General features: G+C 35.0%; 1 protein-coding gene across 3 annotated transcripts; it reads left to right on the top strand.

Annotated features, from left to right (window-relative positions):
- The first annotated feature begins 1,524 nt into the window (after positions 1–1,524).
- Positions 1,525–16,720, top strand: LOC123819411 (C-type lectin domain family 6 member A-like). Of its 3 annotated transcripts, none has more exons than XM_045839757.1 (6): positions 1,543–1,632; positions 2,142–2,234; positions 3,763–3,861; positions 8,281–8,426; positions 15,081–15,196; positions 16,269–16,720. In XM_045839757.1, exons 1-6 carry the CDS (start codon positions 1,602–1,604, stop codon positions 16,411–16,413), a joined length of 630 nt encoding a protein of 209 aa, XP_045695713.1. In that variant the 5' UTR covers positions 1,543–1,601; the 3' UTR covers positions 16,414–16,720. The 3 variants fall into 3 exon arrangements, with proteins under 3 accessions (XP_045695714.1, XP_045695713.1, XP_045695711.1); XM_045839755.1 differs by having other exon boundaries at positions 8,275–8,426; XM_045839758.1 differs by lacking the exon at positions 2,142–2,234 and having other exon boundaries at positions 1,525–1,632; positions 8,275–8,426.
- The last annotated feature ends 1,080 nt before the right edge of the window (positions 16,721–17,800 follow it).

Here is a 17,800-nt window from a genome sequence, read left to right as displayed (position 1 = left end):
TGGTTCAAATTGCTGATTCACAAATCATGTCCCCTTTAAAAGAGTTTGAGCCAAAAATCAATGAGTATTTACTTTGAATCTGTCTAATAGTGTGTGATTTTTGTATTAAATCATAGCTAGTTTTTTTCTGAGTCCCTTGGAAGACTCAAATATCCTAAATTTTTATTGCATATCTGACCCAAACCTATCCACAATTTAGCTTTTGCTCCAATTTTCAATTCTTATTATCAATTCTTATTTTATTTGATTTGATATTTTATTTTGGTGCATTGCTCCTTTCTGACTTTGCGACTACCATTCAAAGTTTTGCTTGTAGCAATCTGGAAATGCATATGGAACAAAGGAATGGGAAAAAGCAAAGAGAATGGAGCACAGAGTTGCCAATGGTCATGATCCTTATGTGATTGGGAGAGCTTACATTGGACATGAGCAAGGAAGCAAAGAAGTTTTTAAATTGCTTTTCCTGTGCCTGGCTAAGGAGAATATTTTTTTTCCTGGAGCAACAAGTGACTTAATCCTTGGGTTGTGTTTCTTCATTTCTAAGGGGAACTGGAAACAGATGATATTTCACAACTACTTCTTTGCCCATTAGGAAAGACCTGTTGCATTTCAAACCAACCCTAGGGTTAACTTTTTTGGTTTTTAATTCTGTCCTCAATGTCATTTCATGATTAGCTACAGCTATGTTTTTAAAAAGCTTTACTGAGTTCAGTATTCATTTATCCATGGTATATAATTTTTCTTGTATTCAAGACTCTCACTTGAGAATGTGGAGATGTTTTTGATGTTAATAGAAAGGTCTATGATCTGGAGACTTTATGCTAAAAAGGATTCTCAAGCCCTTAAGTAATGATGAGGAAGTTATAAACCCTGTCTCTGATGTTATACCACTTGGAGTCTTCTCTAATCAGGGGGGTTATAAGATATCACTAACCTCTATTCAATACTGGTCTTGATGCATTAAGAATGTTTAATTACTTTTGCAGATAAGTTTCAGAACCTTCCACTTTGCAATCAAATTCCTGAACAATATCCATGGCTCTTTAAGTAATTTACTATATTAATATACTATGTAAGCCATATCTAGTCAATCAGACTTTTGGTCATTCCTAAAACACTGTTTAACACATGGATTAAGCCTTACATAAAATCCAATGCAGAGATTGGCTAGGGACCACTAAATTAAAGCCTACAAGTACATTTCTTTTAAGGTATATAAAATTTTCTACTTTGCATGCCAAGGTGAATAGGAATTGGATAGAGAAATTTCATGTCAGAAACTGAACAAATAATCTGAACAATCTCATCAAACTTTTCCTGAACTGTTTGGGTATATTTCTCTATTTCTCCTTTTATTTTTCCTCATACTCAAAATAGATCACTGAAACTTTAGTCTAAACATTGACTTCTTCTTTTGAAGTCTACTTTTTATTGGAAGTCTCTTAGTCTCATCAGAGTGTCCAGTTCTTTGTCTCCTGTCTCTGACTTATTTGAACAAAGCCAAGGCTCTGGGTAATATCTTCAGAGAGAGAGAGAGGGGGAGAGAGAGAGAGAAAGAGACGAGAGACTACTGAGCCTTCTGAACACAGGGAGCCCACATAATGGTGCAAGAAAGGCAACCTCAAGTTTCAGGTTAGCATTTATTTTCTTAATTCCAGAGGAAAAGGTGGAAGTATATGATGAGATGATGAGTTATCTGGAAAGAAGAGGTTATACAATGGATAGATGGAAGGGATGAAGACTGGACCACCATAGCTGTCAGATGTTAGAAGAAAGTATAATTCCTCAGAGCTAGAAGTACTTGACAGAATAAGAAACCAAATATTAATACAGTGGTATGGGAAGTAGGAAACAAAGGTGATGTTTTAAAAAAGATGGAGAATCCATGGCTAAATGTAATTTTTAGAAGAAAAAAGAAAGTAGAAATTACAGTTGATTGAGGATGAGATTTATTCAGATTGTTTAGGGCTTCAGAACTACTACCTGGTCATTTATTCTGAGGGATTTTCTAAGCTCTTTTATTGTTTTAGGTTTTTAATTAATCTGAGATTCTTCATCTACCTTCTTCATTGCCCTAAGCTTCTTAGGAAATCTAACTTCCTGTCCCCTTGGTAATTGCATTTTTCTTGCCTCTCTGACAGAGAAAGCGGTATGGCGATACCAAGTCAAGCTCTGGTCTGTTGCTGTAATTTCTGTAGCACTCCTTAGTGCTTGTTTCATTGTGTGTTGTGTGGGTGAGTTCTTCACTGAGTTGCCACTCTCTTAATTTCTTTCCCTATCATGTTCCAAAGATTCCCTAAGGTATGTTCTCCTTTATGCCTTTAATATGTTAGCTGTTACTTGGAATGCTATGCTTTTCTTGATTTCCCCCATTTCTCATCCTCCTTTTATTTATTCTCCACCTCTCCCTCCTCTTTGTCCTCTTGCTCCTTCTATTTTTTCTCTTCTCCATATTTTGATAATTGGCTCTGCTTCTAGATATCATTCACCTGATTTTATTAGTATATCCCCAATCATGACCTCATATATGGATGTATGTCAATTGCAGCCATCCTCTAAGATGCCATTTTCTACTACATAGTTCACTAGTGATCATATGTTCTCTAGTCACAAAAGCCCTCTATTGAAAATGCAACTATAATTGCTTTTATAATCATAATACCTTAGGATAGCACCTTTTATAATTTTTGTGGGAGTCTTATCTAATATAAGGAGAAAAAATATTCAAATAAAATATTGGAGGTGTGAGGGAATACTTCTTTACTGCTTCCAAATAAATATTTGCTTCCAAATAAATATTTGCTTCCAAATAAATATTTTAAGTATGTTTTGTGAGAAATCACAAAGACTTTTTTCCTTCTGATCTATTTTATTCTTTATTCACTAATAAGATGATTAAAAATAGTTATTAAGTAGCCTATCAGGAGTGAAAGTAACTTTGTATGTCTAATGGGCCATGTTTGAAATTCCCTTAAGATATAAATAATTCTCTTGGTCTTTACTAAAACACAAGTAATTATCACCAAAGTTAGAATGTGCTTCAGTTTTCATGGTCAAGTGCAATAAAGAAGAGGGGTTGAGAATAGTTATTTTATTAATTAAGAGGAAGCAGATATTCAGGACCCTGTAGCTCAGGCTCAGAGAAAGGTAGAATAGTTTGACAATATTGAGCTTCAGCAGTAGAGGGCCAACACAGAAATGAATGGAGAATCAATTCAGGACCCAAGAGAGAACAGGTCTTGCTCAATGTGGACACCACTGAACATGAGAGTTAATATTTGAGACATTTAAAATCTCTCTAAATATTTAAAGACTTCCCTTGTCTTCTCTTTATCACAGCTATTTATCTGTAGCTACCAGCAGTCAGAAATTTTAGGAAATGTAAAAATAATCTGCATGCTTGCTCCACAATTATGAAAATTAAGGAGAAGCAGATAGCCAGTGGGTCAACAGGTAACTATAGATTATTTTGTGACAGACACTGTTCTAGGTGTTTGTGATTAATTGATGTAGAAAGCTATAGAATCTCTGTCCTAGAATATAGAACTTACATAAATTTTCATGAGGAAAGAAGTGCAGGCTTATAAACAAATAAACAAAAAAGTGAATACAGACAAGCAGTAGCTGAACATGGTCTTTATTGAGTTTGAATGGAAGTAAATGGTGGCAATTGGAGGGAAGCCTGCTGGGTACAGATTTATAGAGCATAAGGCTTTATAGCAAAAGAATGGATGGATACTAAGTCTTCTTCCTCCTCTACAGTGACTTATTTTACACACGGCAAAACTGACCAAAGGCTGTCCACATTACATACGTATCATTCAAGTCTAACCTGCTTCAGTGAAGGGACGAGGGTGACAGGTAAGGTATTGCAATTCTTAACCAGACTTTCTTATTTCTCAGAGAAGTTCAGGGTTGAGTTAGTTTGGTTTGTCACATTTTCTTATGTACTATTTGCTTAGACAACGTTAAGATATCTCTAAATTTATATGTTTATATTAGCCTCTAGATTTACCCCAAAATAATTCCTCCTCAAGACTTTTTGAGATCGATAAGTGCCATCAACATAGATCATGCAATTTGTTTAAGCTAACCCTGGAAATTTTTCATAAAAGTTTTGGTTCCAATTATCCTTACCTTTATCATTAGGATAAAATTTGCTTTTGTTATCTAAGTTTCCTAGTTAATAACACCCATCTCCATTCCAAGTACCAGCTAGCTTTATTACTGGTCCATTTGAATGTTGAAACATGGCTCTGGAAGAGACTGTCCTCACTTTAAAATGTGGTGCTGGTACCTTCACATATGAAGAGTTGAGAAAGTGGAATTCAATCATGGTCTACCTTGCACTATGTCCAATGAGAAATGCCAAAGTAAGGCAAAATGCATGTTTGTAGTTGTCATAATTTATGGCCTTACTCTTTCCAACTAAGAAGTACAAAAAGACGTTAGACTCTTGGTATTTTAAGAACTAAATAATTCACTCCTCTGCTTCAATGGAAAAATGTATGAGAATAAAGAGAGGATGAAAGTTTCTATTTCTGTGAGACATTGGAATTTTTCTTTTTTTTTGATATTTGGTAAGAATGTGGTGCATGGGAGTGGTGAGGAATGATTTTCTTTACTCTCTTTGACATACGTTTTTTGCTTTTTTGTTTTTGTCTTTGTCACATTGAGGCTTTTGGTCAAACTGTTGTGGAGCTGGCACTTCTGGGGGGAAAAACATAATTGCATCAATATTGTCTTCTTCCCACCATTTGGAGTCACTCCTGTAACAACTGTAGTTTTAAAGACCGCCTACTGGAAGCGGCAATGGGTACTTTAGTCTTTGCCTTCAGAATGCTCGGAAATGAATGAGACTGAGATGGATATTACTGAATTAACTCCACATCCATCTGGCATAAGAGACTGCAAATTTGCTCCTAAAATATATCCAAGTTGATATAATAGTCTTTCAAGTTGTTCAGTATATATAATTCAAGGTACAGATAAGCTTGCATAAAAAATTATTTTATATAATACTATGTCAGCAAATAAAAGTGCTCAGATTTTAAGAACATCCTTTCAAATTATTATTACAATGAAAACACAAATATTTTTGTTTTGATTACAAGTAAAAAATGAACTTGAAATTCACATGTATTTTTTCCAATTTGTTTCCCACTCAGTCACTGTCAGAACATTGAGACATTTAGAAGCAAGAGTAAAGTCACAGTTTCTTCAATATGCTTGTGCTCTGCCTACACCTGTGCCCTTTGAACACTTATGCTTGTCAAACCCCCAGAAAGGTTTTGAAAAACTTGTGCCCCCTTCTACACCTTAATTTGACATCTAAAAATTTTCATCATGTAATAGAAGCAGAAGCTTTAATTTCTGGAATATTGTAATTATTAACACTTAAAAACAACAGCATTACAAGTATTTTAAAAATGTATGTACTGGTATCTTAATACCATCACAAATTGTTACCCCCACTCTCATTGTGCATGTATAAAAAAGAAGAAAAATGTGTACAATATTATTTAACAGTCATGTGTCTTACACCATTCTTTTTCCTCTTGGACTAATATTCACACAACACTTTCTCTTTTGCTAAGATATGTAAATAAGAATGTGTCTAATATTTTAATTTCCTATGAAACATAAAGCTTTAAGTGTTATAAAATTTCTTTTGGATTAATTCATTATAATAATTATCAAATACAATATTAAAAACATTACAAATTTATTAAAAATTTTGATAAATTTATTACTAATAAAACTATTGGAAGCCCATCTTTTAATGAGACAAATGGACCTTTTAAAAAACGCAATCAGATGTACCTACTGTTGAATAATATTATTACTAGAATGAGGTAGAATTCAATATCAATTCTATTCTTATTTTTCACTTTAGCAACACAATCTAATAAATATTACTTATCTAAATAAATTCATAGAATATAAAGTGCTCTGTTAGTATGTCACCCAATTTTTTTAGTTATTTGCTAAAAAAATACAGTGATCTAGTATCAAAAATTATTTGTAATAATCTATTCACTGAGAATTTGATTAGGTAATTCTTCTATTTTGTTGAATATAAAGAACAATAAATAGAATAATTTTAAAAACTTTGTTATTTCCTAGTCAATAGTCAATTGTCTTCTCAATTTTGGAGAACTACACCAAAGAAAGATTTTATAAGTCTTATCAAATGACTATTAATTACACTTCTTTTTATACTTATAAAACAACTTGATTAGCTCATTATTTAGAGCACAATTGGGAAAATATATTATTAATATCAGTAATTCTTCTGTTTGTTACAGCTTTGAATAGTTTTTTAATCTTGATTCTGGAGATTTAGCATATTCAACATATGAAAAGTGTTTGGTATGCATAACTAACAAACCCAATCCTTAGCACTAAGAACAGTCAGCCAAATTAAACTTTTTAAATTAAAATATGTTAATATACACTTAAGGAGTATAATGAAAAGCAATCTTTAATAATAAATGAAATGCATAATTAAGATACATTTCTAAAAGTGGCTAATAGTAAAATGATATCGATATGGCCTATTTTATTCATATTATAATAGTATAAAATGAAGAATAATTCTATAGGTTATTCTCATTTTAATCACCACACTGTTGTCCATGTCCATGAATCCTTTTTTCTTTTAAATCAATCCCTCCACCCCCAGAGCTGTCAGCCTGCTCTCTATGAGTCTGTCTCAGTTTTGCTTGTTAGTTCAATTTGTTCATTAGATTCCACATATGAGTGAAATCATATGGTATTTGTCTTTCTCTGACTGGCTTATTTCACTTAGCATAATATTCTCCAGGTCCATCCATGGTGTTTCAAAGAGTAAAATTTTCTTCTTTTTCACAGTCAAGTATATTCCATTGTGTAAATGTACCATAGTTGTTTCATCCACTCATCTACCGATGGACACTTGGGCTGCTTCCATAACTTAGTGACTGTAAATAATGCAGCATTGAATATAGGGGTGCTTATGTTCTTTCAAATTAGTGTTTGGGCTTCTTCAGAAAAATTGTCAGAAATGGAATTGCTGGGTCATTAGGCAATTTTTAATTTTTTGAGGTATCTCCAGGTATGCTGCTTGAGGTATGCTGCTTTCCACAGTGACCACAACAATCTGCATTCCCACTAATAGTTCAAGGAGTTCCACTTTCTCCACATCCTTGCCAGCACTTGTTGTTTGTTGATTTATTGATGATACCCATTCTGACTAGGGTGAGGGGGCAGGGAATATAAGGAGGACAAATGGTAAAAATACAATAAAAATGAATTTAAAAAATATGTAACTATGTAATAATTGAAAGTAAATAAAATAGAGCTACATATGAATGAATGTTAAAAATGTGGAATAAAAAATCAAACCAAGAATACTTTTAAAAGATTTAAAGTTCAATAAATTAAAACAACATACTATTTAGGTGTACATATATATGTGCTAAGTTTATATATAAACATATATAATCAAAATATGTCGATGGGCTTATATATAGTTAGCTAGAGATTTTTAAAATTCTAGCATAGTAGTAAACTGGTGTTCTTAAGGGGAAAGGACAGGAAACTGATAATTTTTAAAACTTTTACATTCTTGGTGCTATGTAAAAATTAGTAACAGGGAACATTTATCAACTATTATTCCATGTTAAACACCCTTTAAAGTACCTTGTACATATTATGTGATTAAGTTACCCTTTGAGTTTGGTACGATTGTTATTTCCATTTTAAAGATGAAATACCTAAGGCTCAAGGGGGTTATGTAATCTATTCAAAAGCACACATAAGAAATGGTGGAACCAGAATTCTAATGAAGCATAATTCTAATTCTCATAATCACCCTATGATTAATTACCATTTCCATTTAAAAACCTGAGGCTTGTGGCTTGCCCAAGATTATTAAGTAGAACTGGCATTCGAGATTATTAGTCCTTTGTAACCCTGATAGAACTTGGTGCATCTAATGTAGAAGAGACATAAAGAATAAAAATATGGTAGTAATTTTTTAGCAAAAAAAATCCAGAGAAATTCTGCAGGTAAACCTTGGTAAGTAGTGAGAACTTAATGTTAAAGAATGTTTATTTAAAAGCAACTTTATGACCTCAAATTATATAATTTAGGGAACAATAACTACATGAATTAAGAAGCTCATCCCTAGAAAAACAAACTCAGATTCTTGAAATTTCAGATGTACAGAACTTACCTCTTTAATCTTATTTGCCTCATCTTACATTCACTCTTCTCTTTTATACAACATAGAAAAAGTCTGGGGATGTTGCCCAAGTACTTGGAAATCTTTTGATTCCAGCTGCTACTTCATTCCTAGTGAACAGAATTTTTGGACTAAGAGTGAGCAGAACTGTGTTAAGATGGGGGCTCATTTGGTGGTGATCAACACAATAGCGGAGCAGGTTTGTTTTCTGTATTTTTCATTCTCATTTTAAAAAATAAAATTAAATGATTTAATTAAAAACAAAATTTATCATTTTAACTGTTTTACGTGTACAGTTCAGAGTTTATCAACTTAACTATTTTTAAGTATACATTTCATAAGTTAATTATATTCACATTGTCACAAAAAGATCTCTACAATATATTCATCTTACAAAACTGAAATTCTACACCTATTGAACAACTACCCATTTCCCCTTCCATCCAGTCCCTGCAACCATCCTCTACTTTTTTTTTAAGTATATATTATTGATTATGCTATTAAAGTTGTCCTGATTTTCTCCCTTTGCCTCCCTCTACCTGATACCCTCCATTCCCTCTGCCAGTCTCCCACCCTTAGTTCATGTTCATGGGTCATCCAAGTTCTTTGGCTACTACTTTGCCTATACTATTCTTAACATTCCCCTGTCTATTTTGTACACACTAATTTGTACTTTTTAATCCCTGCACCTTTCCCCCCATTCTCCCCCTTCTTCCACCCAAATGAAAACCCTCCAAATGATCTCCATATCTACGATTCTGTTTCTTCTCTGCTTTTCTGCTTGTTTGCTAAGTTTTGAATTTATTGCTGTTTTAACATTCACACTTTTGATCTTTTTCTTAAATAATTCTCTTTAACATTTCATATAATAATGGTTTGGTGATGATGAACTTAGCTTTACTTTGTCTGGAAAGCACTTTATCTGCCTTTCAATTCAATTTGCCAGCCCCTTCTTACCTGCAAAGTTTCTTTTGAGAAATCAGCTGACAGTCTTACGGGAACTCCTTTGTAGGTAACTCTCTGCTTTCCTCTCATTGCTTGTAAGATTCTCTCTTTATCTTTAACCCTTGGCATTTTAATTATAATGTGTCTTGGTGTGGTTCTCTTTGGGTCCAACTTGACTGGGACTCTCTGTGCTTTCTGGACTTGCATGTTTGTTTCCTCCTCCAAATTAGGGAAGTTCTTTTTTTCATTATTTTTTCAAATAGATTTCCAATTTCTTGCTCTTTCTCTTCTCCTTCTGGAACCCCTATGATGCAAATGTTGGATCTCTTGAAGTTGTCCCAGAGGCTGCTTATATGACCCTTGTTTTCTTGGATTCTTTTTTCTTCTTCTTGTTTTGATTGGTAATTTTTTGGTTCCTTATGTTTCAATTCATTGATTTGATTCTCAGCTTCATTCACTCTACTGTTGCTTCCCTGTAAATTGTTCTTTATTTCAGTTAGTAAATTCTTCATTTCTGACTGGATCTTTTATATGCTGTTGAGATCCTAAGTTCCTTGAGTGTCCTTATAACCAGTGTTTTGAACTCTGTATCTGGTAGATTACTTATCTCCATTTTGTTTAGCTTTTTTTCTGAATTTTGATCTGATCTTTCATTTGTGCTATGTTCCTTTGTCTCCTCATTTTGGCAGCCTTCATGTGTTTGTTTCTATGTATTAGGTAGAGCTGCTTTGACTCTGTGTCTTGGTAGTGTGGACTAATGGAGTAGGTGTCCTGTAGGGTCCAATGTCACAGCTTCCCCTATTACCCAAGCTGGGTACTCAAGGTGCACCCTTCATTTGGGCTGAGTACAACCTTCTCTTGTAGTTGAGGTCTGGTTGCTGTTGGCAGATCAGTGGAAGGGATTTACCCAGGCCAGTCAGCTGCAAGGATTGGCTGTGACCAATGACCTTCAACCTCTGCCCTCCATGGAGGATCGGCAGTATAGACACAGGGTGGTGGTGCTCTGGCATGGTCTATAGCTGTCCAATGTGTGCACTGGCCCTGGGGTTTCCTAGGTGGTATAGGCTAAGGTCAGTCCACATCTGTCTTTTGCCCACGGCTGACCTTCCTGAGCTATAAAGCAATTTGAGATGGCTGCTGGGCTTGGAGCTCACTGAGGCCAGCTATTGATTGTTTGTTAGGATCTAGGAAGTTGTGAAGCAGCCATTTATATGGAAAAGCAACATGGGTGGGCCGGTAAGTTGTGTAGGACAGAATCTCTGGGGATGTACAAGGTGGATCATACAGTGTTAATCAGGTTGACCAAGTCTCAAATATGGCACTAGCCTGCTGGCTCTGTGGCTCTGTGGGTGGAGAACTCCAGAAAAGTGACAATATCCTCTGCTCTCCCCGATGCCAGACACTTCTGCCTTTCCCAGTATGCCACTGGTGCCCTTCAAGCTTCCACCCTGGCACTGGATCTCAGAGGGAGGGAGTCTGAGTAAGTGAGTATCTGTATGGGTTCGTTAAGAGGAACTGCTTGTGGCTCCAGCAATTTCTTCCACTGACTCAATCCCCACTGTTTTTTGCAGACAGAAATTGTGGGGACTTATCTTTCTGACACTGGGAACTTGGGCTGGAAGGGCTGGTGTGGGGCTGAGCTTGCTCACTTCTGAGATATCCCTCTTGAGTTTTTATTTACCACACATGGGTGAGAGACCAGCCTGTTCTGCATCTGCTCCCTTTTAACAGCCTCGATAGATGTGGTTTCTTTAATTCGGTCTTTGTCAGACTTCCATTCAACTCGATTTCATGCTTGTTAGACCTCCATTCAGCTCCATTTCTGACATTCCTGAGTGATGGTTGTTCTATATTTTAATTGTAATTTAGATGTGTTTGTACGAAGAGATGATCCATGCCTGCCTCCATCGCCTTCTTTGTCATCGTTTCTTTCAATAAGCTTTTACCTCCTTCTCCCCCTCTTCTTCTTGAACTCCAATAATTCGCAAATTGGCTCTTTTGATGATATCCTATAGAGTATATAGACTTTCTTCAGTCCTTTAATTTTTTTTCTTTTTGCACCTGTGTTTGGGAAATCTCTTTTGCACCTGTGTTTGGGAAATCTCAATTGATTCATCTTTGAGCTCGCTGATTCTTTCATCTTCTTGGTCAAGTCTGACTTCGAAGATTTCTATTGAATTCTTCAATTCTGTCACTGGATTCTTTGGCTCTGAAATTTATGGGTTTTTTTATGTTCCCTTAACTTCATTGAATCATTTTGTTCTTGTATTATTTTTCTGGTGTTATTGTATTGTTTATATGTGTTTTCTAGTAGCTCCCTGAGCATCTTTAGAACAATTATTTTGAATTCTTTGTATGGTATTTCTGGATCTCCATTTCTTTCAAACCAGTTACTGGAGGTTTGTTGTATTCTTTTGATGGAGTCATTCCCTCACACCGCCCCCCCCGCCCCCCCGCCCCAATCCCTTGAGATCCCTGTAGCTTTGCACAGGTGTCTATGCATTTGAAGAAGCAGTTGTATCTTCCAGACTTTATGAACTGACTTCGGCAAAGAAAGACTTTCACCTGTGGATGGGGGCATACTTGGATATGCTGTGACTCCAGGTCTAGTGGGGCCGGACACCAAGTGTGGGGGTGGTGGTGGCTTGAGTTGATAATCTGCACACACTTGGCTGTGGGGCCCAGCTGCTGTTGTCTGTGTAGTGGCAGGGGCCAGATGCACACACACATGTAGTGGTGGGGGCCAGGACAGACAGTCACTCCCCGTACTCCCATACAGGCAAGACAGAAACCGGTCCTTCTGTCATCCTTGAAAAAAGAAAAGCAGAACATTGGACACATTTTTCACTCTTTTCTTTTTCTCCTGAGGGAGAGTTGTGAGTTGTAAGTTTTATCCCAGTTGCTTTGTGCTGTACCCATTAAGTGGGAAAACTCTGGTGGATAAATGCAACAAACTTCCATTTTGCTTTGATGCAGCTCTTCTGGGGTTTACACTTGCCTTGTGTGCTGGAACCTCTTAACTGGTTTCTTGAGTGTCCATGAAAGCAATATGGTGTGTATACTGTTGTTAAGTTGGGAAAATGAAGGCCTGGGGCTTTCTAGTCTACCATCTTGCTTATGTCAGCAAAGCACATAGTTTTTTTTTTTCCAAAAGAGAAGAAATATTTATTTATTTTACACAGTAAAAGATGAGATTGATATCAATTTTCTATATTTTCTGCATCCACACTGAGAAATAAAATCCACGTGGACCTTCCATTTTCTTTGGACTGAATGAATGGAATATGTGTAGTGAAACCTGATTCCACAGAATTCTCTGTATGTAGACTTTTCCAGACAAGTAATTAACAATCTCTGTTTCAAAATTTTCTTTTCTCTTATACTTAGATTCCTGAAGAAATGTTGACATTTAATCATACAGTCAACAACCAATCTGCATTGTTTGGTGAAATGAAAGCCAAATATTCTTAAGGGCAAATGAGTTCTAAAATAGAAAATAACAAATTAGCAGGTCTGATTTACAAACTGAAACATGTTAAGTGAAATATCGCAAGTAGCAAAGTTTACATTTTCCAGGAAAACTTTGTGAAAATTCTCTATAAAGCTCACCTTAATACTCAGAATTTCACTTGTTTTTTATCTACCAGACATGCAGTTCTCAATAGATAAAATAAAAAATTTAAACTTAGTAAGACTCAATCCAACTTTTACTTTAAATATACAGATATGTTCATTGTAAAATGTTTCTTAGTAAATATAAACACCTCAAAAACAGTTATCTATATTTGAAGAGTGTCTGTTTTGATGGCATTAATTTGTATTCTAATAAAACAAAAGTAAAAAAAAAATAAAGGCCACAGAGAGTATTTTAAGTAACACCTGCAGCATTTAATAAATATTTGCCAATTTTTTTAGTATTTTTAAGGATCTATTATGAAGCATTCTGTTTTCTCTAGAGTTCTCCATAGCATATTTTTATATACAAAACAAAGGAATAGTTCTTCAGTTGACTTCAGTTTGTACTGCAAAATTCAGAGCCCTAAAAAGAAAACTTAGAAATTGCATTTAAATTGTTTTTCTTTCTGTTATTTTCTCTTTTCTCCTTCCCTAGCCTCTAAAATAGATATCACTCATCTAAATTATTAATATACTGTTTAGAAATTCCAAGGACACATACACTATGTTTCTAAAAGTATTGAATTTATTTGAAAGCATCACATCGAGTTTGAATCTCAGTAAGCAAAGTCATGTTTTCTTTTCTTTTTTTAAAATTATTTTATTGTTGTTCAAGTACAGTTGTCTGCGTTTACCCCACCCACTCCCCCCACCCCAGCCCTCCCCATCTCCCTCCCCTTCTTCCACCCCCTCCCTTGGTTTTGTCCATGTGTCCTTTATAGTGGTTCCTGAAAACCATTCCCCCTTAGCCCCCATTATCCCCTCCCACCTCCCATCTGGTTACTGTCAGATTGTTCTTAATTTAATAATTATGTTTCTATTAGATGTTGGCTTTGGCAAAGAGCGCAGTCTTACAAATAAAGCTGAAGGGGGATAGGATTGAGGGTGGGGGTGGGGATGGCTAGGATGGGGGGAGTGGTGGTGGGAAAATGGAAAAAATTATATTTGAACAACAATTTTTAAAAAATTTTAAAAACTGTTAATAATATATAAAGTAATTTAAAGTAAAATGTGTTTTCTTTTAATAATAAAGTACTATGGCATTGAAGTACAATACATATATTTTCCTGGTAAGTGGTTTAGGCCATGATGGTCAAGAGACAAAATCTTTTGAACTGTCTTTAGAATTAGAATTTTAAGATATTTCCTCTTCTATTTGAAACTTGTGTTATTCACTGAAATAGAGGCATAGAAAAGCTTTTCTATGCTTAGGTTAATGTATTCACACAATATGTACCAAAGGTGAAACAAAGGGTCAAATATCTGAGAGATAGTGGCATTTGAGATTACAAGTTGTTTGAAATGAAGGAAATCACTAAGATTGTTTTAGCAAAACTCCAAGGAAAACCAGTCTTGGGCAATGAGTACCAACCTATTTTGTAATAGTTAATTAAAAGTCTGAGCTCTTTGCAAGAGAATACCATTTTAAACTTACCTGCCATCCCATTCCCCTACTATATGCATGCATATTTCACTGGAGCAAGAAACTTAGAAACATAATTCCATCACAGTTGTTCAGTTAAGCAAGAAACTCATCAACCAAATGTATGTTATGCTTTGTGTGTGTGTGTGTGTGGGAGGTCTTCTGTTCTGATAACTGAAATGTGCAAGGAAATGAAAGATTTAGAAGCCTGGACAATCTGTGGCTCAGTGCTTAAAAATTTCATCTGCAAAAAATTGAGAATGTTAGTTATCATAGGAATTACAATATCTGTCATGTTGTAAACATTACCTGTAACCACTTTTTAATCACAAAAACATCACATCAAAAAGGTACATACTCTAACTTACTCAAATTAGTTAGACAATTTGGGAACAAGAGACAGATTGTTTCTCTCTCACCCTTTAAAATTCTTTAATATCAAGCTACAGATATGCTTAAGCTGCAATGGTAACACCAAAAGGAGGTATAGGTGTTCATTTTTTAAACTATTGGAGTACATGTGAATTTACAAAATTAAAAAAAAATAGCTGAAAGCACAAAAACTGACATAGATTTAAAAATAATTCTGTATCTTGGTGAAGAAAAAAATAAATTCTGTTTGAGAAATTCATGGGTTATAACTCCCTCCTTCCTATAATGATGTTGTTGTTTTCAGCCTGTTCTCTTGTCCAGTGAGCTATCATGCCACCGTTCTCACACCTGGCCTTTTCATTTCTTTTTAGAGCTATAAGGAACCCTTACTGAATATAACCTGGAAATTTCAGTCTATGCTTCTTTTTCTTTATGCAGAATTTCATTGTTCAGCAGCTGAATAAATCGTTGTCTTATTTTCTGAGACTCTCAGATCCACAAGGGAATGGCAATTGGCAATGGATTGATCAGACACCTTACACAGAAAATGTCAGGTGAGTACAGACTCATATTAACAAACACAGGGCTTTGTTTACATAAAAATGTAGGGAAATTTTGTTGGCTAATACTGATAATGGATATCAGATCCTAACAATTATTAAGCTCCTACTAACTGCGTGTATTGTCAAACTTATACTTCATGAAAACTTTTTTAGTTTTCATAATTTTACTGATGAAAACTGGAATAACTTTCCTGAGGTCAGAAACTACTAAGATGAGAAGCAGGGTCTCAATTCCATGTTTAACTGCAAAGATGGTGCTCTTAGTCATACAGTTTACCACCTCTAGACATATGTAGGCACTTCAAGTAAATTTTACTTCAATCAATAAGATTTAAAACATCTGTGTCAGAACAGTGGTCAATTCTAGTAGGATAATTATAAAATAATACTATTTATTTGTGACTTTCACAAAAATCCAGAATTTATACATGATTTCATATAATTCTCACATAATCTTATAAGCTATTTGGAGATCTCATTATGATTCCTATTTTTATAGATGAAGAACCAAGTACCTGAACAGAATAAATTATATACTTAAGATCAAAATGAGCCAGCAGCTAAATCAGGTCTCTTAATTCCAAAAACAAAGTTCCACCTCGCAATCCCCTCACCCCTACCACAGATTGTGTTCCTCGTAGGCAGGGTAACTTCTTATGTGCAGACTCAAGCTGTATGAGAATATAGGAATTTAGGAAGGTAATAAGGGTATACAAATAAAGGAGGCAGCCTCTTTATTACATGCTGTTAAGAAATCATTTGTTAACAGCCCAGATCAGGATAAGGACTCTTTATTGAGGAAGAAGTGAAGATCAGATTTTAAGGAAAAGGTCCAATATTACTCCAGTGCATAAAAATTTTGCCAGAAGAATGTTAGAGGAGCAATTATAAAAGTTTGTGCTTACACTTGGGGTTTTTGAGGAGGGCAGAATGAGAGGAGGAGAGCAATCATTGGAGTGTTCTTTCACCCTGAACCCCCTTCTCTTCACCCCCCAACCCTATATACATTCTCATCAATCACTATGCATTCACTGAAATGTCTTTATCCTTTGTTTTTCTTTAGATTATGGCACCAGGATGAGCCCAATTTTTCTGCAGAGGAATGTGCTTCATTAGTTTTCTGGAATCCTAGAGGATGGGGCTGGAATGATGTTTTCTGTGATTCTAAAAGAAATTCAATATGTGAGATGAAGAAAATTTATATTTGAGTGGAACATTATTCATGGTCACATTTTAAATGGAGACCTATCATAAAATGATAATTTCCTCTTGTAATTTATGTACAATTCTTATCATAGAGTTTCATGGAAGTATCCAGATTCCTTACTCCCTTCAATCATCCTTCTTTCTGTTTTCTCTTTTCTACTAATGATAGATTGAGCTCTTCTTTCCTTGTTTTTTTCTTTAATTTGTTACACATTCTTTACTTTCTTCATATTTTTTTTAAAAAACATTCCTTGTGCCAGAGATGGTACTATTTTGTCTTTAGAAGACTTATGAGGAGGTAGTTATTGAAAATTAAGACCGTCCTTCCACAAAATGCCATTGAGAAATTCTTTTGGCCAAACTGTGACCGCAGTCACCTGGAGGCCTGGCAACAGTGGAAGGATCTGCTTCCTAGATGTCCCATTCATATGGCTGGCAACTTGGTACTGGCTATTGTTATAAGGGCTCAGATCCTCACCATAGGGAACTCACCATAGGTTTTCCTGAGTGTTCTCCCAATACGGTGCAGTAGTAATGTCTTTTATAATCTAGCCTCAGAAATCACGCACTTGGACATCTGGTGCATTCCATTGGTCACAGAGACCAAACCTCATCTACTAAGAAAGGGGATTACCCAAAGGCATGAACAGCAGAAGATGAAAATCACTGAGGGCCATCTCATAGGCTGGCTACCATAACAGGATTTCTTTTAAAAGATACAAAATGTGTGTACCAAGAAGGAAAACAATTAAAAATTCTTCTACACCAAAATTATCAACTTTGTTCATCAAAACACTATAAAAAATATAAAAAGTAGAACTGAAAGATATTTCAAATACTTATAACTAACACAGTATCAATACCAAAGCATACAAACTGGTCACAGATGAATTAGAAAGACAATAAAAAAATGGGCAAAATATTGGAAAAGCATTTCACAGAAAAGGAAATACTTAGTCCAAAAACATATATCATAGAGATATTCAGCCTCATTCATAATTTGAGAACTGCAAGTAAAGACCACAATAATGTCAGGCAAAAATAAGTTTGTAGTTGTTCATATGGAAAACAGTACAAAAATTAATAAATAATAATACAAGAATAAACTGTTTTGCATACTCACAACTGTAAACCTATTTTTGCCCAACCCTGTATACCATTTTATACCCATTTTCATGGCATAAGATGGAACTGGAGAGTATTATGCTAAGTGAAATAAGCCAGGCGATGAAAGACAAATACCACAGAATCTCACCTATAAGTGGCACCTAATCAACAAAACAAACAAAGGAGCAAAATAGAACCAGAGGGAAATAAAGGACAGTGACTAGAGGGGAGGGCAGAAAAGGAATAACGGGAAAGAAGAGCAAGGGGCAAGCAAATAATAGA

This window comes from Phyllostomus hastatus, unplaced genomic scaffold (assembly GCF_019186645.2).
Source record: "Phyllostomus hastatus isolate PE091 unplaced genomic scaffold, TTU_PhHast_1.1 phas_contig_308, whole genome shotgun sequence".
In the NCBI taxonomy this organism is placed as follows: domain Eukaryota; kingdom Metazoa; phylum Chordata; class Mammalia; order Chiroptera; family Phyllostomidae; genus Phyllostomus; species Phyllostomus hastatus.
Note: the sequence above shows the minus strand (reverse complement) of the source record. Positions and strands in the feature narration are given on the sequence as shown.

What these genes read in the sequence shown, in the direction of transcription:
- LOC123819411 (XM_045839755.1), top strand. Translation starts at nt 1,602, where the DNA reads ATGGTGCAAGAAAGGCAACCTCAAGTTTCAG. An exon ending in TGAAGGGACGAGGGTGACAG is followed by an intron (nt 3,862 to 8,274) that starts GTAAGGTATTGC and finishes TATACAACATAG; the next exon opens with AAAAAGTCTGGGGATGTTGC. An exon ending in CCTTACACAGAAAATGTCAG is followed by an intron (nt 15,197 to 16,268) that starts GTGAGTACAGAC and finishes GTTTTTCTTTAG; the next exon opens with ATTATGGCACCAGGATGAGC.